Here is a 27922-nt window from a genome sequence, read left to right on the forward strand (position 1 = left end):
GGACTTGTTTATCAGTTAACATGGGTAATTATTTTTGTTAAACTGGCAAATTCATGTTAAGTTTTATTTTGTTACATACTATATGATGAACAAATGCAACTTCCTTAGTTATATTGTTTGGAGTTCCACTTTTAAGTCTGGTGGAAAGTCAGCAGGAAGTTACAGAGGTAGGCTGTAGTCCAGCATAGGTTTAGCTGTTTCATACATTAAACTGCATTCCCCAGGTGTCAAGAAAGCAATGGTTATTTCCTAATATTACACGCTAAACTGAAATGCTATGCTTTCTGCTTTCATCCGATATCTGTCTGCTCTTTTATAAGTTCTCCCATGTTCTAAATTTAATTTTATGACTGTACCCAGTTCATTTCAAGGGGGGGAGGTTGGTTGTTGTGCTCTCTGTTTCTATCCTTATGAAATGAGCCAATTTGTTTTGCAGCTGGAGTAGTCAGATATGCTGCTCACTTTTAGGGTAAAAAAGCCCATTTTCTCTACAGTGAAAGACTGCATAATGTTAGTACATGTAGGGGCAAACTATGAATTAATAACAGGCTGACTGGTTGAAATGTGTGATTACTTTGTGCTGTGGCCTTCATCATCGTAGAAACTCGTATTTCAGTGTTTTTGTCTGACTACGTTGGTACTCCTGTGTCCTATTTTACTGATATTGCACCATTTTGTTTTTCCATCAGATGCTAGTGGTCTGATTGCAGCCCTTGCTCAGTTTTCTCACTTGACAGCTGACACTGTTGTGAATGGTAGTGCTACTTCGCACACAGCAGCTACAGACCAGGCTGACAGTAAGTATAAACTGCATTGTTCTTGTATAGGGCTTTAATTTTATGTCCTCATGCTCTTCTGAAAATAGAAAAGCTCATGAAAGACATGCCACAGCTTTATCTTTGAAATGGAAAGGAAGGAATTGAAATCTTTCACTACAACGGGTTAGCTGCCATTCAGGAAATTTGGCTCATTTCCACAGTCTGCTTTTCTGTCAGATAAAACCACACACTCATCACCACTGTTACCATAATTGGGATAAACTGTAGTAAATACTGTTCTTGAAACCACACAAGTTTAAATGGGTGATACTGTTTGGTTTTCTGATTGCATTTCTATGAAATGTTTTCCCTTATGGTACTTATTTTCTGATTACATATGAGTATTCTGGTTTGTATCTAGGGACTCTGTTCATGTAAAAATATATGTGCGTGTGTGTCATAAGCGCACACACACGCACACTCATATTTTACCTTGGCTACACTGTGACACTGCTGAAGAACATCATGTACATTTCCTGAAGAGGAGAGTGATTTTTTTCATTGTACCATTTTCCACTTTAAAAGTCCCTCACAACGCTGCTCAATAAACAGACTTTCATAATGCGTTTTGTTGTGTTCCCACGCTTTATGGTTGTAGCATTGATTTATTGAAACACATCATTTTACCCTGGATATCAGTGAATGTAGAATTCTAAAAAAATAATTCAGCCAAAATCCCAGTTTATTAAAATTTCTTTTTATGCACTAGAGGAACAGGCATTATCTGCACTCTCCATAATTGGTAGACAGCCACCTACACCACCAACTTACGTATTCATACTCCAAACTCGCACCAACTCCAAGAAAGGGGACTTTCACATTCAGTGAATTCCATTTTAGCATGTCTACATTTGCTAATCTGCATTATAAAATTCTTCACTTTGCTTAAGACACCGAGACTTGTCTACACCACTGTAAGAATGTTTATTGCATGGGGCTGGTTGATTATATGTGCTCATTACAGAAATATAGACCTGTTGTGACGTCTGTACATCACATGCGTATTAAGTTACTTACATTAAATATAAACCTGTTGTGACATCTGTACATCACATGCTTAAGTTACTTACATTAAATATAAACCTGTTGTAACGTCTGTACATGACATGCTTATTAAGTTACTTACATTAAATATAAACCTGTTGTGACATCTGTACATCACATGCTTAAGTTACTTACATTAAATATAAACCTGTTGTAACGTCTGTACATCACATGCTTATTAACTTACTTACAATAAATATAAACCTGTTGTGACATCTGTACATCACATGCTTATTAAGTTAATTACATTAAATATAAACCTGTTGTGACGTCTGTACATCACATGCTTATTAAGTTACTTACATTAAATATAAACCTGTTGTGACATCTGTACATCACATGCTTATTAAGTTGCTCACATTAAATATAAACCTGTTGTGACGTCTGTACATCACATGCTTATTAAGTTACTTACATTAAATGTAAACCTGTTGTGACGTCTGTACATCCCATGCTTAGTAAGTTACTTACAATAAATATAAACCTGTTGTGACGTCTGTACATCACATGCTTATTAAGTTACTTACATTAAATATAAACCTGTTGTGACATCTGTACATCACATGCTTAAGTTACTTACATTAAATATAAACCTGTTGTAACGTCTGTACATCACATGCTTAAGTTACTTACAATAAATATAAACCTGTTGTGACGTCTGTACATCACATGCTTAAGTTACTTACATTAAATATAAACCTGTTGTGATGTCTGTACAGCACATGCTTATTAAGTTACTTACATTAAATATAAACCTGTTGTGACATCTGTACATCACATGCTTAAGTTACTTGCATTAAATATAAACCTGTTGTGACATCTGTACATCACATGCTTATTAACTTACTTACATTAAATATAAACCTGCTGTGACATCACATGCTTAAGTTACTTAAAGATAAACCTGTTGTAACGTCTGTACATCACATGCTTATTGTTACTTACATTAAATATAAACCTGTTGTGACGTCTGTACATCACATGCTTATTAAGCTACTTACATTAAATATACACCTGTTGTGACATCTGTACATCACATGCTTATTAAGTTACTTACATTAAATATAAACCTGTTGTGACATCTGTACATCACATGCTTATTAAGTTACTTACATTAAATATAAACCTGCTGTGACGTGGACATCACATGCTTAAGTTACTTAAATATAAACATGTTGTGACGTCTGTACATCACATGCTTAAGTTACTTACATTAAATATAAACCTGTTGTAACGTCTGTACATCACATGCTTATTAACTTACTTACATTAAATATAAACCTGTTATGACATCTGTACATCACATGCTTATTAAGTTACTTACATTAAATATAAACCTGTTGTGATGTCTGTACTTCCCGTGCTTATTATGTTACTTACATTAAATATAAACGTGTTGTGACGTCTGTACATCACATGCTTATTAAGTTACTTACATTAAATATAAACCTGTTGTGACGTCTGTACATAACATGCTTATTAAGTTACTTACATTAAATATAAACCTATTGTGACGTCTGTACATCACATGCTTATTAAGTTACTTACATTAAATATAAACCTGTTGTGACATCTGTACATCACATGCTTAAGTTACTTACATTAAATATAAACCTGTTGTAACGTCTGTACATCACATGCTTATTAACTTACTTACAATAAATATAAACCTGTTGTGACGTCTGTACATCCCATGCTTATTAAGTTACTTACATTAAATATAAACCTGTTGTGACGTCTGTACTTCCCGTGCTTATTATGTTACTTACATTAAATATAAACGTGCTGCGACGTCTGTACATCACATGCTTATTAAGTTACTTACATTAAATATAAACCTGTTGTGACGTCTGTACATCACATGTTTATTAAGTTGCTTAAATTAAATATAAACCTATTGTGACGTCTGTACATCACATGCTTATTAAGTTACTTACATTAAATATAAACCTGTTTTGACGTCTGTACATCACATGCTTATTAAGTTACTTACATTAAATATAAACCTGTTGTGACGTCTGTACATCACATGCTTAAGTTACTTAAATTAAATATAAACCTGTTGTAATGTCTGTACATCACATGCTTAGTAACTTACTTACAATAAATATAAACCTGTTGTGACGTCTATACATCACATGCTTATTAAGTTGCTTACATTAAATATAAACCTGTTGTGACGTCTACATCACATGCTTATTAAGGTACTTACATTAAATATAAACCTTTTGTGACGTCTGTACATCACATGCTTAAGTTACTTACATTAAATATAAACCTGTTGTGACATCTGTACATCACATGCTTATTAAGTTACTTACATTAAATATAAACCTGTTATGACATCTGTACATCACATGCTTATTAAGTTACTTACATTAAATATAAACCTGTTGTGATGTCTGTACTTCCCGTGCTTATTATGTTACTTACATTAAATATAAACGTGTTGTGACGTCTGTACATCACATGCTTATTAAGTTACTTACATTAAATATAAACCTGTTGTGACGTCTGTACATAACATGCTTATTAAGTTACTTACATTAAATATAAACCTATTGTGACGTCTGTACATCACATGCTTATTAAGTTACTTACATTAAATATAAACCTGTTGTGACATCTGTACATCACATGCTTAAGTTACTTACATTAAATATAAACCTGTTGTAACGTCTGTACATCACATGCTTATTAACTTACTTACAATAAATATAAACCTGTTGTGACGTCTGTACATCCCATGCTTATTAAGTTACTTACATTAAATATAAACCTGTTGTGACGTCTGTACTTCCCGTGCTTATTATGTTACTTACATTAAATATAAACGTGCTGCGACGTCTGTACATCACATGCTTATTAAGTTACTTACATTAAATATAAACCTGTTGTGACGTCTGTACATCACATGTTTATTAAGTTGCTTAAATTAAATATAAACCTATTGTGACGCCTGTACATCACATGCTTATTAAGTTACTTACATTAAATATAAACCTGTTTTGACGTCTGTACATCACATGCTTATTAAGTTACTTACATTAAATATAAACCTGTTGTGACGTCTGTACATCACATGCTTAAGTTACTTAAATTAAATATAAACCTGTTGTAATGTCTGTACATCACATGCTTAGTAACTTACTTACAATAAATATAAACCTGTTGTGACGTCTATACATCACATGCTTATTAAGTTGCTTACATTAAATATAAACCTGTTGTGACGTCTACATCACATGCTTATTAAGGTACTTACATTAAATATAAACCTTTTGTGACGTCTGTACATCACATGCTTAAGTTACTTACATTAAATATAAACCTGTTGTGACATCTGTACATCACATGCTTATTAAGTTACTTACATTAAATATAAACCTGTTGTGATGTCTGTATATCACATGCTTAAGTTACTTACATTAAATATAAACGTGTTGTGACGTCTGTACATCACATGCTTAAGTTACTTACATTAAATGTAAACCTGTTGTGATGTCTGTACATCACATACTTATTAAGTTACTTACATTTAATATAAACCTGTTGTGACATTTGTACATCACATGCTTATTAAGTTACATACATTAAATATAAACCTGTTGTGACGTCTGTACATCACATGCTTATTAAGTTACTTACATTAAATATAAACCTGTTGTAATGTCTGTACATCACATGCTTATTAACTTACTTACAATAAATATAAACCTGTTATGACATCTGTACATCACATGCATAAGTTACTTACATTAAATGTAAACCTGTTTTGACGTCTGTACATCCCATGCTTATTAAGTTACTTACAATAAATATAAACCTGTTGTGACGTCTGTACATCACATGCTTATTAAGTTATTTACATTAAATATAAACCTGTTGTAACGTCTATACATCACATGCTTATTAAGTTAGTTACATTAAATATAAACCTGTTGTGACGTCTGTACATCACATGCTTAAGTTACTTACATTAAATATAAACCTGTTGTGATGTCTGTACATCACATGCTTATTAAGTTACTTACATTAAATATAAACCGGTTGCGACTTCTGTACATCACATGCTTATTAAGTTACTTGCATTAAATATAAACCTGTTTTGACATCTGTACATCACATGCTTATTAACTTACTTACATTAAATATAAACCTGCTGTGACATCTGTACATCACATGCTTAAGTTGCTTAAATATAAACCGGTTGTAACGTCTGTACATCACTTGCTTATTAAGTTACTTACATTAAATATAAACCTGTTATGACGTCTGTACATCACATGCTTATTAAGTTACTTACATTAAATATAAACCTGTTGTGACCTTTGTACATCACATGCTTATTAAGTTAATTACATTAAATATAAACCTGTTGTGACGTTTGTACATCATATGCTTATTAAGTTACTTACATTAAATATAAACCTGTTATGGCGTCTGTACATCACATGCTTATTAAGTTACTTACATTAAATATAAACCTGTTGTGACCTTTGTACGTAACATGCTTATTAAGTTAATTACATTAAATATAAACCTGTTGTGACGTATGTACATCATATGCTTAAGTTACTTACGTTAAATATAAACCTGTTATGACGTCTGTACATCACATGCTTAAGTTACTTACATTAAATATAAACCTGTTGTAACATCTGTACATCATATGCTTATTAACTTACAGTAAATATAAACCTGTTGTGACGTCTGTACATCACATGCTTATCAAGTCACTTACATTAAATATAAACTTGTTGTGACGTCTGTACTTCCCGTGCTTATTAAGTTACTTACATTAAATATAAACCTGTTGTGACGTCTGTACTTCCCGTGCTTATTATGTTACTTACATTAAATATAAACGTGTTGTGATGTCTGTACATCACATGCTTATTAAGTTACTTATATTAAATATAAATCTGTTGTGACATCTGTACATCACATGCTTAAGTTACTTACATTAAATATAAACCTGTTGTGATGTCTGTATATCACATGCTTAAGTTACTTATAAACCTGTTGTGATGTCTGTATGTCACATGCTTATTAACTTACATTAAATATAAACCTGTTGTGACGTCTGTACATCACATACTTATTAAGTTACTTACATTTAATATAAACCTGTTGTGACGTCTGTACATCACATGCTTATTAAGTTACGTACATTAAATATAAACCTGTTGTGACGTCTGTACATCACATGCTTATTAAGTTACTTACATTAAATATAAACCTGTTGTAGCGTCTGTACATCACATGCTTATTAACTTACTTACAATAAATATAAACCTGTTGTGACATCTGTACATCACATGCATAAGTTACTTACATTAAATGTAAACCTGTTGTGATGTCTGTACATCCCATGCTTATTAAGTTACTTACAATAAATATAAACCTGTTGTGACGTCTGTACATCACATGCTTATTAAGTTACTTACATTAAATATAAACCTGTTGTGACGTCTGTACATCACATGCTTATTAAGTTACTTACATTAAATATAAACCTGTTGTGATGTCTGTACAGCACATGCTTATTAACTTACATTAAATATAAACCGGTTGTGATGTCTGTACATCACATGCTTATTAAGTTACTTGCATTAAATATAAACCTGTTTTGACATCTGTACATCACATGCTTATTAACTTACTTACATTAAATATGATCCTGCTGTGACATCTGTATATCGCATGCTTAAGTTACTTAAATATAAACCTGTTGTAACGTCTGTACATCACATGCTTAAGTTACTTACATTAAATATAAACCTGTTGTAACGTCTGTACATCATATGCTTATTAACTTACTTGCAATAAATATAAACCTGTTGTGACATCTGTACATCACATGCTTATTAAGTCACTTACATTAAATATAAACTTGTTGTGACGTCTGTACTTCCCGTGCTTATTAAGTTACTTACATTAAATATAAACCTGTTGTGACGTCTGTACATCACATGCTTATTAAGTTACTTATATTAAATATAAACCTGTTGTGACATCTGTACATCACATGCTTAAGTTACTTACATTAAATATAAACCTGTTGTGATGTCTGTGCATCACATGCTTATTAAGTTACTTACATTAAATATAAACCTGTAGTGACGTCTGTACATCACATGCTTATTAAGTTACTTACATTAAATATAAACCTGTTGTGACGTCTGTACATCACATGCTTATTAAGTTACTTACATTAGATATAAACATGTTGCAACGTCTGTACGTCACATGCTTATTAACTTACTTACATTAAATATAAACCTGTTGTGACGTCTGTACATCACATGCTTATTAAGTTACTTACATTAGATATAAACATGTTGCAACGTCTGTACGTCACATGCTTATTAACTTACTTACATTAAATATAAACCTGTTGTGACGTCTGTACATCACATGCTTATTAAGTTACTTACATTAAATATAAACCTGTTGTGATGTCTGTACATCACATGCTTATTAACTTACTTACATTAAATATAAACCTGTTGTGACATCTGTACATGACATGCTTATTAAGTTACTTACATTAAATATAAACCTGTTGTGACATCTGTACATCACATGCCTATTAACTTACATTAAATATAAACCTGTTGTGACGTCTGTACATCACATGCTTATTAAGTTACTTACATTAAATATAAACCTATTGTGACGTCTGTACATCACATGCTTATTAAGTTACTTACATTAAATATAAACCTGTTGTGACGTCTGTACATCACATGCTTATTAAGTTAGTTACATTAAATATAAACCTGTTGTGATGTCTGTACATCAGATGCTTATTAAGTTACTTACATTAAATATAAATCTGTTGTGACGTCTGTACGTCACATGCTTATTAAGTTAGTTACATTAAATATAAACCTGTTGTGACGTCTGTACATCAGATGCTTATTAAGTTACTTACATTAAATATAAATCTGTTGTGACGTCTGTACATCACATGCTTATTAAGTTAGTTACATTAAATATAAACCTGTTGTGACGTCTGTACATCAGATGCTTATTAAGTTACTTACATTAAATATAAATCTGTTGTGACGTCTGTACGTCACATGCTTAAGTTACTTACATTTGTGAATCTGTTTTTCAGTGGCTGCACGCTTCTTTTTCTGCCACACTTTTCTTCTTGATTCCACTAACAGTCGCCACTCTCCCAGCTTTTGTGGTTTAACTGAGAAGTGGGGGATTATATGCCCAAGGTGCAGGTGGCCTTTTCTTTAATTTTGGGCACATGCTAATGTTTCTATTATTTCATTTTACATTTTTACTGAATAGTCCCATAGAGATGCAGGACTTTTTCATGGAAACCTAAGGACTGCTGTGTTCCACATACAGTTGAAGTACGTTATATACAGTAATAATTGGAGCACAACATGAACAACTAAGTAAGGTTAGGAAAACATGCATGCCATATTCTTTGAACAGTTTACAAAAAAGAAAACTGCAGTGCTGTGATTTCTTGGTGAGTATATGTACCCCCTTGTTTATTCTGTAACATACTTGCTGTCTGCAGTGTTGTAATTTCTTGAATGAGTGTATGTGCCCCCTGTTTATTCTGTAACATAGTTGCTATGCCACCTGCAGATGGCAGTACCAGAGCTTCACACTTTCAAGCAGTTCACTAGGAGTCTTTCACACAGTGGTGCAAGCCTGGTCTCACTACAGAGGTGAGAGAACATGCTTCTGCTCATCAGCCTTGCCTATCCCTAACTGACATTCTGAGTTACCATACCCTGCTTCATCACCCATTGGGTAACCATGGAAATACTTTTTCTGTTATGAACACTCGGCAAGTGTCATGTGTGTTTACTTGGAGAATATAGTTTTGGGTAGTTGTTAGCAACATCATTAATTTCTGTTTTTTGAAGCCTCATGATTTAACAAAATGGTTGGAGCTTGTTTACTTCACAGGTTAGGTACAAACCAGTATGTCACCCAGTGGATAGCCAACTGACTCACAGACAGGACCCAGGAAGTTAGAATTGGGGAGTCCACCTCAACAAAGAGGCCAGTCACAAGTGGAGTCCCTCAGGGATCAGTCCTTGGTCCGCTCCTTTTTGGCATTTACTTCTCAGAAGTCAAGGCCAATGTCAGTGGTCTCTGGCTGACTAAATTTGCAGATGATTGCAAATTAGGAGCTGTCATTGAATCTCACACTGACACAAATGTTCTCCAGGAAGAAGGGCTGACACAAACAACTGGTGTCAGAGCCATGGACTAAAACTTAATGCCAAGAAATGGCTAATAGTATCCTTTGGGAAGTCATCCATCCCTGTTAACTATCATATTGGCAACACACCCCTTAGAGTTAACCCCAGTAGTCAGGGACTTAGGGACACACATAAATAGTAATCTAGCCTTTGATCATCACGTGTCTACAGTAGTGAGGAAACCATTCTATGTTGCCCAACTTATAAACAAAGGTATGGTATCCAAGTCCAAGGAAGTCATTGTTCCACTGTATTCGGCATTCATCAGACCTGTCATTGGGTACAATACCTCCTTTGGTATGTACCTAACAAGGCGAATCCAACAACTGGAACGTCCACAGAGGTTCCTCACTAAAAGAATACAGGGTGTAAGTAATATGTCCTATACAAACCGCCTCAAGGGCCTATGCCTGTATCGTTTCCTACAGGCTTTTGAGGGGAGATCTGTGCCTGGCATACAGGGCATTGTCAGACCCCACTCTGATGGACCTTTTGCATATTCACAAAACAAACAGCACCAGAATTACCCATTCTAAAGACTTAAACCTTGGCTGTGATATAGATAGGACCTGATGGAGAGATAGGTATGCATCCCAGAGACTACCCCGTCTATGGAACAGGCTCCCCATCCATTTGAAGCAGAGCTCCTCCCTAACCCAGTTCAAGTGCAACTTGGACAATTGGATGGGGAACAAGAAATTCATCCCTGGTTTGGCACCTATGTCTGTAAAGGACATAAGTAACTTGTAAATGGTTCATCCCCCAGCCCCATGCTTACATTTATCAAGGGTATCAGAACTTGTCAGAGATATGGGATGCATGGCTGGCTTAAAAAGGCCCTCGTGGTAGTTAGCCTAGTAAACACCTATGAACCCATAAACCTGGAGCATAGCTGATGCATTTCGAATGTCTTGTAAGAGTAGCAGAGAATACGTCTTTCAAAGCAGTATGTTGTTAAACCACTTAGTAATGGGCTTGGTTAGCATATTCTTTTGCTTATGATCAGGGGATATGTAGTTCAGAAAAAATGACTGGATTGTAAAATATCAGTAGGTGTTGTTTTTAAGAATCCTTTGTTTTCTGTGTCTGTTTATACTTGGAATCAAATTGCTTGAAATAAAACAGGAAGAGATTATTTGAAATATCCTTTTGTTTATGTACTGCTAGATGACTGGGTTAAATGTACATGCCCATTCTGCTATCTGACAGAGGTCTGTGAGCTAGGCTGGTTGGATTTTGTTACTTTTTCTGCACATTTAATAGTAAATGAAATTAATTTAGTTGATCATAGTGTTATTAAGTTTTGACACTGTGATTAAAAAAAAAGTACACCATAGAGATCAGCTGGAAAGCTCTGATCTGTGTGTGATTAGAGTAAATGAAGCTATATGGCAGCTGTTTGTAATATTCCTGTTTTTTAAAGCTGTTTCTTTGAATGGTATGTATTTAGGTGTACATTGAAAAGATTTGATGTTAAAAGCTGTAGGTTTGCTTTCTTTTTAAACATCAAGTTGACGTCTGGTATGGGCGGTCATGCAGTAGGTTGTGAGTCAGCTTACCCCTCTTAGTCCCTGCTTTAGTAAAAGTAAAATGATATGCCACATATTTGCTTAAAATGTCATTAGTTTTTACTTTTGTCAGTTTTGCAACACAGACTGGAAGCCCCTAACTGAGTTAACATTTAAAAAAAGAGGAGACATAAAAAAGTTAAATGATTGTGTTTCTCTCAGCAACAGGCCAAGACTGACTGAAGCTGTGCATCCATCTTGGGCAGCGCTGTTCCTCCCACAGTAAGAATGAAAAGTTTGGACAATTGGTTTGATTTAATGATGGAAATTCAAAGGATGAATAATTCCCCCCTTGAATACGTGCCCAGGATGGATACAAAGATGCTAGACATGCACGCCCTGTCTGAACATTCTGATCAGTTCAAAAGAAGAACTCCGGAAACTGCGCAACTGAAACAATAGTGAGGAAATGCTAACGCCAGATTGGAGTGTATACTAAAGCCGTTAGTGTATCTGTCCAGCAGAGTGCATCAGCTAATATTCTCATCAGAATGGCAACAGAATGGAGAGTATTTCAAGAGGAAGTGGTAATCTGGGCAGGGGAGTGGAACAGTGACTGCACTGTGGAGGAAATGCACTCGGTCCTGAAACAGCCCTCCATTCCAGCTCTAGGAAGAGCGTTAAGGAAATATGTTAATTGGTATGGTAGATTTACATTCATGGCTTGGACTTCCTAACTTGAGTAACATACACTACTCCCCTAGATACTCATCATATTCTAGAACTAACGAGTGGTTTCTTTCTAAGGAGCATTAGGTTATACCCCTTTACTAAGATGCAGGCACTCGATGCACTCCTCAGCATGGAGAACATCGACATCTGTGCAGTAACTGAAACCTGGTTCAAGGCTCCTGAGAGCACCCCAGCGCTACCAGGCTATACCTCGTATCATGCTTTTCGGCCTCAAAACCCGGGCCGAACCACAAAGGGAGGGGGAGTGTCCATATTCATCAAGGACACCCACACCTCCAGGTTAGTAGCAGCACATGAAGCATCAGAGACCTTACAGGTGCAACTAACCATAGGCAAAACTGCTATACAACTGGTAGCATGTTACAGACCACCCTCCCAATCTCAGGAACCCCACTCAGCCTTCCTGAAGACATTGGAGGATATGAATGTATCACAAAATACCATCATACTGGGAGACTTTAACTACCCAAACATAGATTGGGTACATTATTCTAGCCCTAATACCCTAGCCCAAAGGTTCCTGGAATTCATAAATTCAAATGCACTGGAACAACTAGTCACCTCTCCCACTAGGGGAGATAATATACTAGACCTGATCATCGCAAACATGGGGACAAAATGCTCCACACCGGAAGTATACCCCTCACTAGTGAGATCTGACCACAAACTAATCACCCTGGATATACATATCCCACCTCCACCCCCAGCACAAAAGACCACAGTGAAAAACTTCTCAAAAGCAGACTGCACTCTTCTTAAGACCGAGATGGTATCCTTTAAGCCCACTGTGCCAGTGGATACCACATCCCACAATGCCAAATCCTTCACAAATGCTTTCTATGGACATCTCCAAGAATGCATGGATCATGCAGTCCCAAATAAATCCAAGTCACTCTCCACCAAAGGCAAGCGTCCTGTCTGGTGGACCTCAGCCATTAACAAATTGTATAACAAAAGAAGGAAGCTACTGCACGTCAGAGGAAAATCCCATGAAGGGAAGACATCTCTGATCAACATTAGCAGAAAACTACATTCTCTCATAAAAACATCCAAGGCCAACTTTGAGAGAAAAATCGCTAAGGAAACTAAAGATAACCACAAAGCCTTCTTCAGCTATGTTAGAAACCTGGGCGGAAACCCTCAGATATGCTCAGATTTAGTTCACAACAACAAAAAATACACTGAACCCACAGATATTGCCAACATTCTGGCTGACAGGTTCAGTGCAAATTTCTCCCCTCCCTCACCCCCAAAAGAAGAAATACTTATCCCAGCTGAATGTAATCTCCCTGTCATCTCAGATGTCCAAGTGAGAACCGCCCTAAACTAAGCTAAAAACACAGCATCAATGGGACCTGACGGTATCCCGGGTTGCGTGTTACGTGAACTCCAAGAGGAGCTAAACCCACACATAAAAATGCTATTTAACCTTAGCCTTACTTCAGGATATGTACCTGAACAGTGGCGTACAGCAACAGTGGTCCCACTCCACAAAGGGGGTACCTCTACAGACCCTGGAAACTACCGCCTCATAAGCTTAACCAGCCTGGTCTGCAAAGCTATGGAAAGAATCATTATGAAACTCATAAACAGAGATATAGGGGACCTACAGACACTTGACCCCACCCAGTTCGGCTTTGTAAAGGGCAGATCCTGCCTTTTGAACCTGGTTGACTTTTTCGAAACAGTCACTAGAGCCATTGATGAGGGCAAAGCTGTCCATACAGCCTACCTGGACTTTGCTAAGGCCTTTGACACAATACCCCACTCAGGCATCATAGATAAGCTCAACAGCTTAAACGTAAACCCTTATGTCACTAGATGGGTTGCAAACTGGCTAAAGGACAGAACCCATAAAGTTAAAATCGCTGGAGCAATGTCAGACTCAAAGCCAGTCACAAGTGGTGTCCCACAGGGATCTGTCCTGGGACCCCTCTTGTTCAGCATTTATTTCTCAGATGTTAAAGCAAACATGGGAGGGTTGTGGCTGACAAAGTTCGCAGATGACTGCAAACTAGGCGCCATAGTCGATACACCAGCGGACACATACATCCTACAAAAAGGCCTCACAGAAACGGACAACTGGTGCCGGAGTAGTCACGGCCTTAAACTAAATGCCAAAAAATGTATAGTCATCCCCTTTGGGAAAAACAAAGTACCCACAAATTATCACATAGACAGCAACCCATTGAGTACGGAAAAAGTAATCAGAGACCTAGGGACCCAAGTCGACAGCGACCTCTCATTCTACCTTGCACACCTCATCATGAAGGGATTCACATCCAGATCCAGGGATGTCATTGTACCCCTATACTCCTCCCTCATCAGACCCATGATTGAGTACAATGCTCCATTTGGTATGTACCTCACCCGGCATTTGTAACAGCTGGAGAGACCACAAAAGTACCTCACCAAGAGGATCAAGGGTCTCCAACATATGTCTTATTCTGCCAGACTAAAGAAACTCCAGCTCTATTCAGTAGCATACCGCCTGCTCAGAGGTGATCTCTGCCTGACGTACAAGCCATGTCCATTCAGGATCTGATGGACATGCTCCACCTCAAAAGATCCAAATCCATCAGGACCACGAGAGCTAAAGACTTAAACCTTGGCACAAGTATGAATAGGACATGCTGGAGGGATAGATTCATAACCCAGAGGCTTCCCTTGCTTTGGAACAGGATCCCAATTCGTATTAGGCAGAGCCCCTCACTGACTCTCTTCAAGAGAAATCTTGATGAGTGGATGGGAGATCGTAAGTTTACCCCAGGGGTCACATCTGTGTCACTGCTAAACAGGGGCACAGTAAACTAATTCTATTATATAAGGGGACCTTCATTGTGTTACTACCAGACAGAGGCACAGTATTCTAATTTTATTCTGTACATTTTTGTACCACTTCATGGGGTGGCAAAAGCCACATCTCTATGGGTAGGCTTACAAATGCCCTAGGGCAGATAGCCTAGTACTATACTATGAAACTATAATGCAATTTGGGATTTTTCAGGGGGCCTAGACAGGCATTGAAAACTGAGCACACAATACTGTAAGGGGCATGTTTTTAAAAATAAACTCTGTGTGTGTGCAGCATTAAGTATTTTTAAAAACAAATTCAGAGAGTGGGTGCAGCATTGGATAGATGTTTACCAATAACTGTCAGCAGTTCCAAAATGTATTTTATTGTAGCTCCTCAGCCAAACAGCCTTCAAGAAGTAACATTCATTCTGAAAACCTCCCCTAAATATACACACAATCATTCAATAAAGCAATAACACAGTTAAAGCGTTTCCAGTCAGCTTTACCCCCTGGTGCAAGAGTATTATATTTTAAAATAAATACAGATTCTTCATACAAAAGTTTATCTTTTAGCATAGCAGCATCTCCCAATTTAATTTAACAAAAACTTTTTCCAACACCGTTGCTTGAAGTAATCTAAAATCACTATTATGATTTTTTAAAAATATAATACTCTTGCACCAGGGGGTTTGAACTGAAGTTGACTGGAAACACTTGCTTTAATGAACTGTTCTATTGTTTTATTGTTTTATTGAATGATTGTTATGTGTATATTTAGAGGAGGTTTTCAGAATGAATGTTACTTCTTGAAGGCTGTTTGGCCAAGGCACTAAAATAAAAACAATTTGGAACTGTTGCCAGTTGGTGATTCGTTTTGTGGTTTTTGGGTACATGTTTAATCTGATGCTGCAGCATCGCGTAATAAGCAGTGGGAACAAATGAAGGTCTCTCACAGAGATTTTCTTTGTGCCTTTACAGCAGAGAGAGGTACAGTACCACTTCAGTTTAAAACTTAAAAGACATTCAAGAAGACACTACTTGAGCAGGGTAGGCAGATACAGCACCTGAGAGTAGATAACAAGGAAATATTACATATTATTTGCTGCTCTACAATTTGGTCAGAATCGTGTTCTCTCAAGCTCATTTTGGTGTAGACACCAGGATAAGATTTTGAATGCTCCTGCAGACAGACAATGTTGGACTAAAGGGATCCCTGTGAATGCCATGGTTGCTGCGTCCACCACCAGAGAGGAGCTAGCTGAGCAGAGCTCTACTGTTCATGGTTTAAATGATTGATTTATTGTTTGGTATACATATTTGTTGGTTTGTGATCTGTATGGTATTCCTTGAAGACAGTTTTGCCGAGGCACTAGAGGTATTAAAAGTTTTCTGCTGTTTTATCCCTTGTCTGTGGTTGTTGTTCCTTTATATATATTTAATCTGTGGTGTGGAGTTTTAACATGGTCACAGACCCCTCTTCGAATTTCCCCTGGATTTTTTGGGATGGCTCTTGTGACTTGTCTCAAAGCTCTATAGAACAGTTTGTTTTTTGTACAGAAGCTTGAACTGCTAAAAGTGCAACTTTATCCATAAAATTTTGGGAGAAGTATAGTGAAGAAAGAAATTGCTGGACAGGAAATCCATTTTCTTCAATAGTATGACTAATGTATCAGTGGAAGTGCAAGAAATGTGTAAAAACATAGAGCACTTATTGTTCAAAGAGACCAATGTCACACCTGGAAAAGGTTGACACATATTTGCTAGCTATGCCCATCTGCCCAGACTATAAAATAATTACTGTCATCAAACACTCCAAAGCCAACTATTCTAAGGCTCTTACAAGGGTACCTAATTATACTGAGTGAAATTAATACTAAAACAAATGGTAATGTTGACCAAACAGCAAAGCTTTCATGAGTAGCCACAGTGTCACCAAATAAATACAAGTACTCTCAAAGTTTAAAATATTCTCTAAAAAAACAGCCATAACGAAAAGTTTAAATATATTTAATAATAAAAAAACACAAAAATACCAAATATCTGTTTACAGTAAACACCAGAGTTTGTCACAGGAAATATTAAAATAACACATATGAATAGATTCACACAGCTGCAGAAAAAATCAATATTTAACTAATCACACTTTATTTTCTTGACTGAGCTAAAGAATTGCTATTCCCTGGTTATTTACTAAAGCAAAGCAAAATGAAGTGGATGAGAGATCCCTTCTATGCCAGGTTCCAAAAAACAGACTGCTGTGATACTTCTGTCTCATCTGTCATTAAAACATCATTTTAGTCCTGGATTACAGAATGACATCACATAAGTCTGGTCATCTGACTGGTTCCCATGCTAGCCCCTTTCCTAGCAACTGAACCAGAATTTAGCACGTGTGTGTCAATAATACACACACTTACACTTAGAGCTTTGCTGAGATCTGTTGCAGCTTCTGGAGGTCATGAAACAGTTTCAAACATTCACCCTTCCAGAGCCGCAATTAGTTCACCCCCAAAGACAATACAGAGGGCTTCCTAGTACAGATTTTTTTGTATCTGGCTGCATTGAGACCTGTGAGATACAATCTTTATGGCTTATAAGACTCAACAACCAAATAATTTAATTTCAGACTATTTTTCAAAGTTTGCTGGACTGAGATTAACCTCTTCTCTTCCAGTATCCTCTGTTACCATATATTCATTTCAGTAGTTACCATACAGTCTGACATACAGGTATACTTATATTTCTGTCCAGCAGGACCCACTGTTGGTACATTTTTAACACAAGCAATTTTACAAATACATTTTCAACACAATCACCTATACAAAGCAGTTTGATATACAAATGATATATAATTTTGTAGAAAACTCCAGATAGCTATGCTGGCATAAGTTAATGTCCACTGCCTTACTTCTCCTGGCATAGCTGACAATACCTCACACTGTCACATCCTCCTTAGATACTGGAACCCAGTCCAGACCTCCTTTCACATCTGTTATGGATGATTCATCCAGATATTGCAGGCCTTAGAGTAACTACATGGTTTCTCCGATTCCCTTTATGGCTAGACAGTCCCGGCTTTCCTCTCCTATTCACAAATTTTAATTTTTTTATCTCAGAAGCCCTCTACAAGGAAGATTTATAAGAGTAAATGGAAGAGGTTTTCTTTTTGGGCTCAGGAGAGAGACGTAGATCCTTTCACTGCTCCACTTCCTGCTGTTTTATGTTTTCTTGCCTCTGTTTTTCAAAATGGTGCGAGTTTCTCCACCATCAAAGTTCAGCTGGCAGCCATCTCTAACTGTCACATTGGAGACGATGCTTCTTCTTTAGCCTCATCCAGGTTATGTAAAGCATTTCTTAAAGGTACCGTTTTACTTGCACCTCCGATTAAGGATCCCAGTCCACCTTGGGATCTTACTGTTTTATTAGAATTTAGTGCAATCACCCTTTGAGCACTTGGCTAAAACAGATCTCAACTTTCTTTCTTGGAAAACAGTGATGTCCTTCAAGAATGCAACTGCAGTCATAACATATGGGTTGTCCTGCCTCAGGCAGCCCTCGGTCGGCCGAATTCCAAAGTCTGGGTCCGGCGTCGGCTGGTGTCGCCTCCTCTTCGACGTCACAACGGCTGGTGTATAAAGGCATCGGTCGACACCATCTTCTTCAGTCTTTCTTGCCACGCGGTACCCGAAGCAGAAGCAGTTCGCAAGTGCCGGTCGGTCAGCTCCTGTGTTTTCAGTACCGAAGTCATCTAAAAGCTAAGTACCCCCTTGGGGAACATTTATTCTTGCCTCAGCCGATGTTAGAACAAATTGAGAAAGTTAATAATTGTTTGTCTTGTGGTAAACAAATACCTCATAAGGACTTCCATTCTCTCTGCCTTCCTTGCCTGGGCCCAGACCACGACGTCTCGGCCTGTGCTGCCTGTGCCTGCTTTAATAAACGCACTCTCAGGCGCCGGGCAGAATTCGCCAAGGACTTCTTCAGCGAATCTTTTGTGTATATCATGCCATCGGATCAACCAACAACCCAATCTGCTAAAAAACGCAAGGACCGGGACCAACATCCTCGGCCCGCGTCCACTACCGATGTTACTCCTAAACCCTCTGCTAGCGTTCCGGTCCCTTCGGAAGTGGTAAATCTACCGCTGCAGGCCGACGACACAGCATTATCACGACCTTCGGTCTCAGAGATCTCTCCGGTGCCGGTTGTTGATTTTCCTCCGGAAACCGAAGTTCTGGATCTACCCGACACCATTCCTGTGGACAAGGTAACGCCTGCACGTGGGGCTGCTAGGCCTCCTGTATCCATGTCCATCAAGGCCTTTGCACGTGCTAAGGCTGCCAGTCAGGCCAAGGCCCATCCTAAACCTGCCCAGGCCCCTTCATCTGATAAGCAGATCATGTGTCTGACTGCAGATCTTATTTCCCTTATCAGGGGGTCTCAGCCTCATCCGGACAGGGGTTCTCAGCCACCTGCAGAGAAAAGGCCTAGAACTGAGCAGGCGGACGACCTCTCCTCGGATGAAGCCTCTGGGGATTCTGAGCATTCTGTTACTCAGGAAGAACCCTTCCAGGCCTACGAGGACTCTGATGCTGAGGAATCAATTCCCTCTGCCTCCCCTCCAGAGGATTTCTCATTTGGGGAAGTCCTGCATTCCATGAGGGAACATTTTCAATGGCAGGGTCAGGAATTCTCTGACTCCAGGAAAAGGCTTCATACTTTCCTCAAGCATCCCAGCACAGACCTTTGGCTATCCCTCCATTTATGGATGTTTTGGATGATGTTTTCTCTGACTCCAGTGCCAACCCTGATTCTCTTCCTCCTGCTCCTGTCAAGCCGGACAGATATTATAGGGTCCCTGACACTCACAAGCACCTTTTTAAGGCCCACTCTGTGGATCTAGAAACTATTTCACAGGGCCCCAAGGGAGTGGCTTCCTCCTCTGCCAAAAACCCACTGCCAGCTGACAGAGAAGCAAGGTCCCTGGAGAGATGGGGTAAAAAAGTATATACCTCTACTACCCTAGCCATGAGGTCTCTTAACTGCCTTTTTCACATGTTATAGTACCACGATTTACTCCTGGATGATTTACAGAAAAAGTTAGCCTCTCCTGAGCCTATTGATAAAAAGGCATTGCAGGATCATATACATAACACTCAGCAGGTTAATAACCATTTTCTGCAGTGTGGTTATGATGCACTGGAAGATTCATGTAGGGCAGCTATGACTGGGGCTGTGATACGTAGACATGCTTGGTTGAAGGATCAGTCTTTGCCTGACCATGTTAAAGTAAAGTTACTGGATGCACCTTTGGAAAAACAAAAGCTTTTTGGTGCTACTGCACAAGATGTATTGAAATCCATAGAGGAAAAAGCAAAGTCAGTACAGACAGTCAAGGATTTCCTTCAGGTTCAGCCACCCAGATTCAGCAGAAACTGGCCCTCAAAGAATTGGTCGTTCCCCGGCTCTGACAAGTTTCAAAGGGGAAAAAGCAGACGTGCCCGAGGTAGAGGGCAATACCGAGGATCTTACAGGGGCCGCCAATGACAACCTCCAAATCAAAGAAGTGGCGCAGACAGTTCAGCTGCACCACAAGGACAATCACAATGACTTCACTTTCGTACCGCCTACAAAGGTTCAAAGAGAAGCACCTTTGGGCGAAAAATTAGCCTTATTCTCACAAAACTGGCATATCTTAACCAAAGACAATTGGATTCTGGATTTGATAGACAAAGGTTACAGATTCCACTTCCACACATTACCAATAAGACAAGACATGCCAAACCTGCCACATCATCAAAGGGCAGAGGCACTCACTCAAGTTTCCAAGCTATTAAGTATAAAAGCAATAGAAAGGGTTCCTCCTCAGGAGCAAGGCCAGGGATTTTATTCAAGACTGTTCCTTGTTCCAAGAAAAGAAAACAAATGGAGACCCATACTGGACTTGTCAAATCTAAACACTTTCCTCATTGTGCCAAAGTTCAAAATGCTGACGTTGCAGCAACTTCTTCCAATGCTGGGCAAGGGGTCTTGGCTGGTCACTCTGGACCTCAAGGAGGCATACCTGCATGTCCCAATCAGACAAAGCTGCAGAAGATACCTCAGATTTCTTGCAGGGACAGAGCATTATCAATTTTCAGCATTGCCGTTTGGCTTATCTACTGCGCCCAGAGTGTTCACGAAATGCCTGGCATCAGTAGTGGCACACTGCAGACAGCAGGGGATTCAAATATACCCCTACTTGGATGACTGCCTCATACAAGCAGACAACAATCAAACCTTAAAAGAGAATTTGGACTATGTCATGCATCTACTGCAGGCCTTGGGATACACAGTCAACATTCAGAAGTCAAAATTACTACCATCCCAACAGATTACATTCCTAGGAGCCAAACTGGACACGGAAACCCAAATGGCCTACCTCACAGAGGAAAAACAGCAGCATTTACCAGAGTACTTCAAAGGCCTAGCAAAGCTTTCCCAGCTGACTGCAAGGAAAATCCTGCAGGCCCTGGGTTTCATGGCATCTTGCATCCTTCTGATACCTTTGGCAAGACTTCATATGAGAAAGCTGCAGTGGTATTTAAAATCTTATGGTCTCAACACAACAACAGCCTAGAGGACATAATCCCACTTATTCCATGCCTGCAGAAGGAATTTTTATGGTGGGCTCAAGCCAGTCAACTAAACAAAGGCATGTCTTTCAACAGACCTCAAGCAGGCCAAATGATTACAACAGACGCCTCAGACCATGGATGGGGGGCGCACATGGAGGGCAGATGCATTCAAGGTCTTTGGACGCCAAAGGAAAGACATCTGCACATAAACCAAAAGGAGATGTTGGCAGTGATACATGCCATCGAGACTTTCGAAAAATCACTACAACAAGGACAATTGCTAATAAGGACAGACAACACCACTGTCATGTGGTACATAAACAAGCAGGGAGGCACTCATTCTTATCCCCTCTGCAGACTAACAATGCTTCTCTGGGAAAAATCCCTGAGCCTGAAGATACATTTACAATCCCAGTTTGTACCAGGCAAGGACAATGTACTGGCGGACAATCTGAGCAGAAATTTCATGGATCCACATGAATGGATGCTGCACCCTCACATTTTCTCTCAACTGACAAGGACATGGGGAAGACCGGACATAGATCTTTTTGCTTCCCACTTAAAATCATCACGTGGAAAAGTTCTGCACAAGGACTCACCACCCTCTAGCTTGGAAAACGGATGCTCTCTCCTTCAGCTGGAATTCTCTAAAAATTTATGCATTCCCTCCCCTGTCTCTGCTGACCAAGGTGATACCGAAGATCAAAGCAGAGCAACCAACAGGCATCTTGATAGCTCCAGACTGGCCAAGGCAACACTGGTACCCATTGCTATTGACCATAACTCGGACCAAACCATGGCCTCTGACCCTATGGCCCCTGCTCCTAACACAACACAATTACAGGACTGTACATCAAGACTTGAAAACATTGCATCTGACAGCCTGGAGGCTACCATGACTTCAACACCTAACTCTCTTTCCAAATCTGTTCAAGAGATCTTGCTGGAAGCACGCAAACCTTCCACCAGAAAAACCTATTCAGCCAAGTGGAAGAGATTCAGCATCTGGAATGCCAAAATGGGTCAGGACACAGCATTACTGAGTATACCTCAGATATTAGAATACTTGGCAGAACTATTTCATACTGGACTCTCATACTCCTCAATAAAGATTCATGCCTCAGCAATCTCAGCAAAATACAACTGTGACCCTCCAGTGTTTTCGCATCCTCTGCTAAGACAGTTTCTAAGAGGGATAAAGAATATCAAACCTCCCAGAAAACAGCCAGTACCTGCATGGGACCTCAACTACGTGTTGGAAAAACTAACTCTTCCTCCATTTGAGCCAGCAGCAACCTCAGAAATGCAATTTCTTTCATGGAAGACGGCCTTCTTATTGGCAGTCACTTCTGCAAGAAGAGTTTCGGAGATACAGACACTCATGGCAGTGCCCCCTTCCTCATTTTTCATCAAGACAGAGTCTCTCTAAGAACCAATCCAACATTCATGCCAAAAGTTATTTCCAGGGTGTCTCTAAATCAAGCATTCATCTACCTACATTCTTCCCATCCTCAAAATAGGGGGGAAAAACTACTGCATACTTTGGACATACACAGACAACTACGCTACTACTTGGACAGAACTAAGGCCACCAGAAAGTCTGACCAGCTGTTTGTAGCCTATGCTGCTGGAGTACAAGGAAAAGCAATCTCCAAACAAACAATTTCAAAATGGATTGGACATTGCATCAGATTTTGCTATTCTTTTCATGGAAAAGGTGTGCCAGCCAATATTAGGCCACATTCCACCAGAGCTGTAGCCACTTCCACAGCTTTCCTAAGAGGAGTGGCAACAAAGGACATTTTAGAGGCTGCTACATGGAGCTCCGTGCATACATTTACCAAGCACTACCACCTGCCCTTATACTCCAGATCCCAAGCAGGCTTTGCTTCGGCAGTCCTGCAGGGGATTTTAGCTACACCATCCTTATCATAGTTCCATCCACCCCCAGCTTGGCTATGGTATTCAACCCATATGTTATGACTGCAGTTGCATTCTTGAAGGACATAGTACAGTTTTGTACCTACCATAACTGTAGATGTCCGATAGATATGCAACTGCAGTCGGATTTTCCCACCCTCCTACCCCTCTGTATCCTTCTTTTTTGGGTCCCCTACCCCTTTTCCCTTCAGCTGGGGGTATCTCCTATGGTGTATCTGTTTATTACTGTTGTGCATGTTTGGGATTATTTTTATCCATTTACCAAATTTAGCCTTCCTAAGAGGGCACCTGGCATCTGGGGCAAGAAACACTCAAGAAGATGGTGTCGGCCGATGCCTTTATACTCCAGCCGTTGTGACGTCGGAGAGGAGGCGACACCAGCCGACGCCGGACCCAGACTTTGGAATTCAGCCGACCGAGGGCTGCCTGAGGCAGGACAACCCATATGTTATGACTGCAGTTGCATATCTATCGGACATCTACATTTATGGTAGGTACAAAACTGTACTTTGTGGCTGTAACTTCTGTGAGGCGAGTCTGTGAACATAGAGTTACATCCTGTCCCTCTTTGCAAGGGAGATTCCCGCTTTGGGCAGTTATGTCCTTCAAAAAAATACAAAATGGCAAATGTCCTGAGTTTAGGAACAAAAATATTTCATAAGTTTTATTTAATGGTTGCATAAAACAGTTATTTTGGATCTGAAACATCTAAATGTTACATGAAATAGCATAAGCAACACAAATACTACAATAGTAAGATTTTATTTTGACAAAAATGTGAAATATTTTGCTTTACATTGGCTATGGGTTTCTTTTATCCTGCAAAATCTCACCTTTCTACAAAAAAGTCCCACTTTAGGCACTTGAAAAGGTGGCAACTCATTCTGAACTCCAAGCACTCTCTTCAAAACCACCTTAGTTGGTTTTCCATAAAGATAGGGTTATTTTACATACTCAACCCTTCCTTTTTACCCAAAGTTGCCTCTGAAGCAAACATTAATCAGGTGTATTAACTTACTTGTTTTATTTCCTAAGTTTGACAATAAAGGAGAATACATCCTTCATCTTTTAGATGTGCATAGGCAACTCCGTTTTTATCTTCATAGGGCTAAGGGATTTAGAAAATCTGACCAATTTCTTGTCTCTATTTCCAGTAACCAGCTCTCTCAAATATACACTAGCCAAATGAGTTACAGATTGCATTTCTTAGGTTTACTCTTCTAGAGGCTTAACCTTACCAAGACAACCAAGGATACACTCTTCTAGAGGCGTAACCTTGCCAAGACAACCAAGGATACACTCTACTAGAGGCTTAACCTTACCAAGACAACCAAGGATACACTCTTCTAGAGGTTTAACCTTACCAAGACAATCAAGGTTACACTCTTGTAAAGGCTTACCCTTACCAAGACAACCAAGGATACACCCTTCTAAAGGCTTAACCTTACCAAGACGAGCAAGGATACACTCAACTAGGTTAATAGCTACATCAGCTGCTTTTTGGGCCTGAGCCTCTACTGATATTTGTGCAGCTGTCACATGGTCTAATGCTCATACCTTTATTACTCCTTGCAAGTTGGATATCATTTCCAGAAACCAAGCTGAATTCAGTTCTGCGGTTCTCCAGAACATCCTTATATGACAGACACCCAAGGTTATGGTAGCTATGGACTTTGTCCCATTTACTGATTAACGAATGAAAAAGACAGCATCAGATATAAAATTTATATACGCACCATAACTGAGCATCTCTGAACATTTTCATTCTTTATCAACCCCCCCACCATCCCCCTATCCATGTCTTTGGGAGAGATCTGATGGAATTTTTTGTAAGGAGCCACAGTTCCTGTTTGAGTCCTTGCTGTGCTGCTCTTCTCTTAACTTTCTACTTTCCGTAGTATTATTACTAGTTTTTATATTTTGAAAAGTTGTATAGTAGCAGCATACTTTATCTGAGTTAATTCAGTGTTGAGTGGGCATTATGGGTAAAGGGAGGAGCCTGAGAGTCTGATCCTAGAATTTAGAGAAATGTGGCCGAGTTGGACCCGAGGATCAAATCTGAACCCATTCGTTGAGGAAGAATGAAAATGGGCAACACAAATGTATAGTTATGGTGAGTACATAACTTTTAATTTCCTTCAGCCAAGTGTTCTCTGAATCCAACAGTGCTGGTTGGACCCTATCTAAAAGTGGCCCAGAGGTTGGAGCCTGCAGCTTCCTGGATCTGTCCATCATGTCTTCAGTCCCAGTTCTCACTGGATCCAGTGAGCCCAAGATTGCATTCACCAGTTCTTCAAGAAAAAAGATATTCCAGGCCTTCATCTGTGGCTTCTTCTGCTCAGCCATCTCAAAGCATAGTTGAATGTGACATTGAAAGGCTGATGAGAAAATTTGTGAGAATGCAAATCCAGCTTAGGGTTCTTTCTGTACCATCCCGGGGGAATGTAGTGATTACTGGCATTCTTCCCCTCCACTCATTTCACCTGTGTTGTCCATCCTTTGGTTCTGGCAATGTTGGATCTGGCTAACTCCAAAATGCCTAGGTCTGTGCCAAGAGTTCAGTCTACTTTGATGCCAGCAGCTTCCCTCTGTCTTTTGAATCTGATACCTTTGGATTGGGAAGGGACTTGGAGTTGTAGTGTTGTTTCTGGTTTCTGGGGTGATACCTCAACTCCAAGATTTTTGGAGACATCTTTTCCCCTAAGGGCTTTGGCTCTAGACAGCTCAGGTCTGGGATTAGCCTGGGGGTTGGGGCTTGTTGGTGTTGATGGTTCTCTCATCTTCCTATCCTGGGAGGCCATCAGTAGCTTTGGCCTCCAAGGCTTTTGAAAGGGTTTTGGGCATACTCAAGGAGAAGACATTTTCTTCTAGCTTGGTTCTACCCAAATTCCAACCAGATTTTGCTGCTGCTTCTCATCATCCTGCCAGACAGGGACAATTATTACTTTAGGCTTTTGAAACCACAAGCTGCATTTAGCTCCCAGTCAGATTCTGAAGCCTCTGAAATCCCAACAGAACCAATTCATAATAAGCAGACGTGCCAGCAAAAGCACATAGACTCCTTTCTGGAGTCTTTCATGGGAGATACAGACTTGGATGAAGGTGAGAGCCCCCCCCCCCTCCAGTGTCCTTCAGAAGATGTCAAGTTCGGTGAAATCCTTGAGCTTATGAAACAGAGAGGGCTGGCCCGCTGAAGAGCCCTCACTGGACAAATCTGTATTTTTGGAAGCCTTTGGTTCTGACTCAACATTGCCTTGTGTTATACCACCTGTTGATCATCTTTTGGATCTCATGGCACAGCTTGCTTGGAAGGACCCTGTTGTGGTGGAGCTGATACCCAAGAAGCTTGACATGATTTTAGCAGCTCCGGAGAGCAGGAAACATTGGAGAAAAAGTTCACCTGTGGATACTGTGGTTGTAGCAGAGGCCACCAAAAGGAATTATCCAAGTAAAGTTCGTCCGTCCATCCACCTAACAGGGACTCTAGGGCATTGGACAGGTTCAGGAAATGGACTTTCTCATCCGTGACCTTTGCCCTCCAGTTACTGAATTACTTGGCTAATATCAACAGATTCCAAAGAGACTTGACTAAGGAACTCTTCCAGTCTCTCTTAAGTGTATTGCCTGCTGACATTCAGAAGAAAGTGGACTCCCAGCTCTATACTCTGAGTCAACCTGTAACATAGCCATATGACTGCTTTCTAATGCAGCTAATGGCTGGCCAGTGTAGCAGGTATAGGTCTTACGGGTAAGACCACATGCCTGGATGCATCTTTGTGATTTTGTGGAGGGCTTTAAGACATCCTTTATCAATACTCCAAACACGAGAAGCGGTAAGTGTCAAAGCTCCAAGCAAAAGCTGGCAGCCAACCAACCACCAAAACAAGTCCCTACGGAAGTATCAGGAATAAATCATAAAATGACACTCTACGCATGAGCCAGAAACTTTAATAAAAGAATCCGTAACTTAAAGTTTGTGGGTCATGGATTTTGTACTTTTATTAAAGTTGCTGGCTTGTGCATTGAGTATCACTTTATGATTTTATTCCTGATACCTCTGTAATAACTTGTTTTTGGTGGTTGGTTGGCTGCATCATTTATCATTGCCCCATACAATGGCTCCACACTTTTTCAGACCTAAAGTTAAAGACGCACTGACCAGAAGCCAACAAGATGGTGAGACTCTCTGCAGTGGGCAT

At 39.4% G+C, this 27922-nt stretch overlaps 1 protein-coding gene across 2 annotated transcripts in view; it reads left to right on the top strand.

Moving 5' to 3' along the window:
• HIP1R (huntingtin interacting protein 1 related) overlaps positions 1-27922 on the top strand; it is a 2955354-nt gene that overhangs the window by 2014053 nt on the left and 913379 nt on the right. For both annotated transcript variants that reach the window (XM_044068914.1, XM_044068915.1), the window contains exon 21: positions 690-797. In XM_044068914.1, coding sequence (XP_043924849.1) covers positions 690-797 — 108 coding nt within the window. The remainder of the gene's footprint in view (positions 1-689; positions 798-27922) is intronic.

The sequence above is a fragment of the Protopterus annectens genome, chromosome 4.part0 (genome assembly GCF_019279795.1).
Source record: "Protopterus annectens isolate FY-2018-M chromosome 4.part0, PAN1.0, whole genome shotgun sequence".
NCBI lineage: Eukaryota > Metazoa > Chordata > Ceratodontiformes > Protopteridae > Protopterus > Protopterus annectens.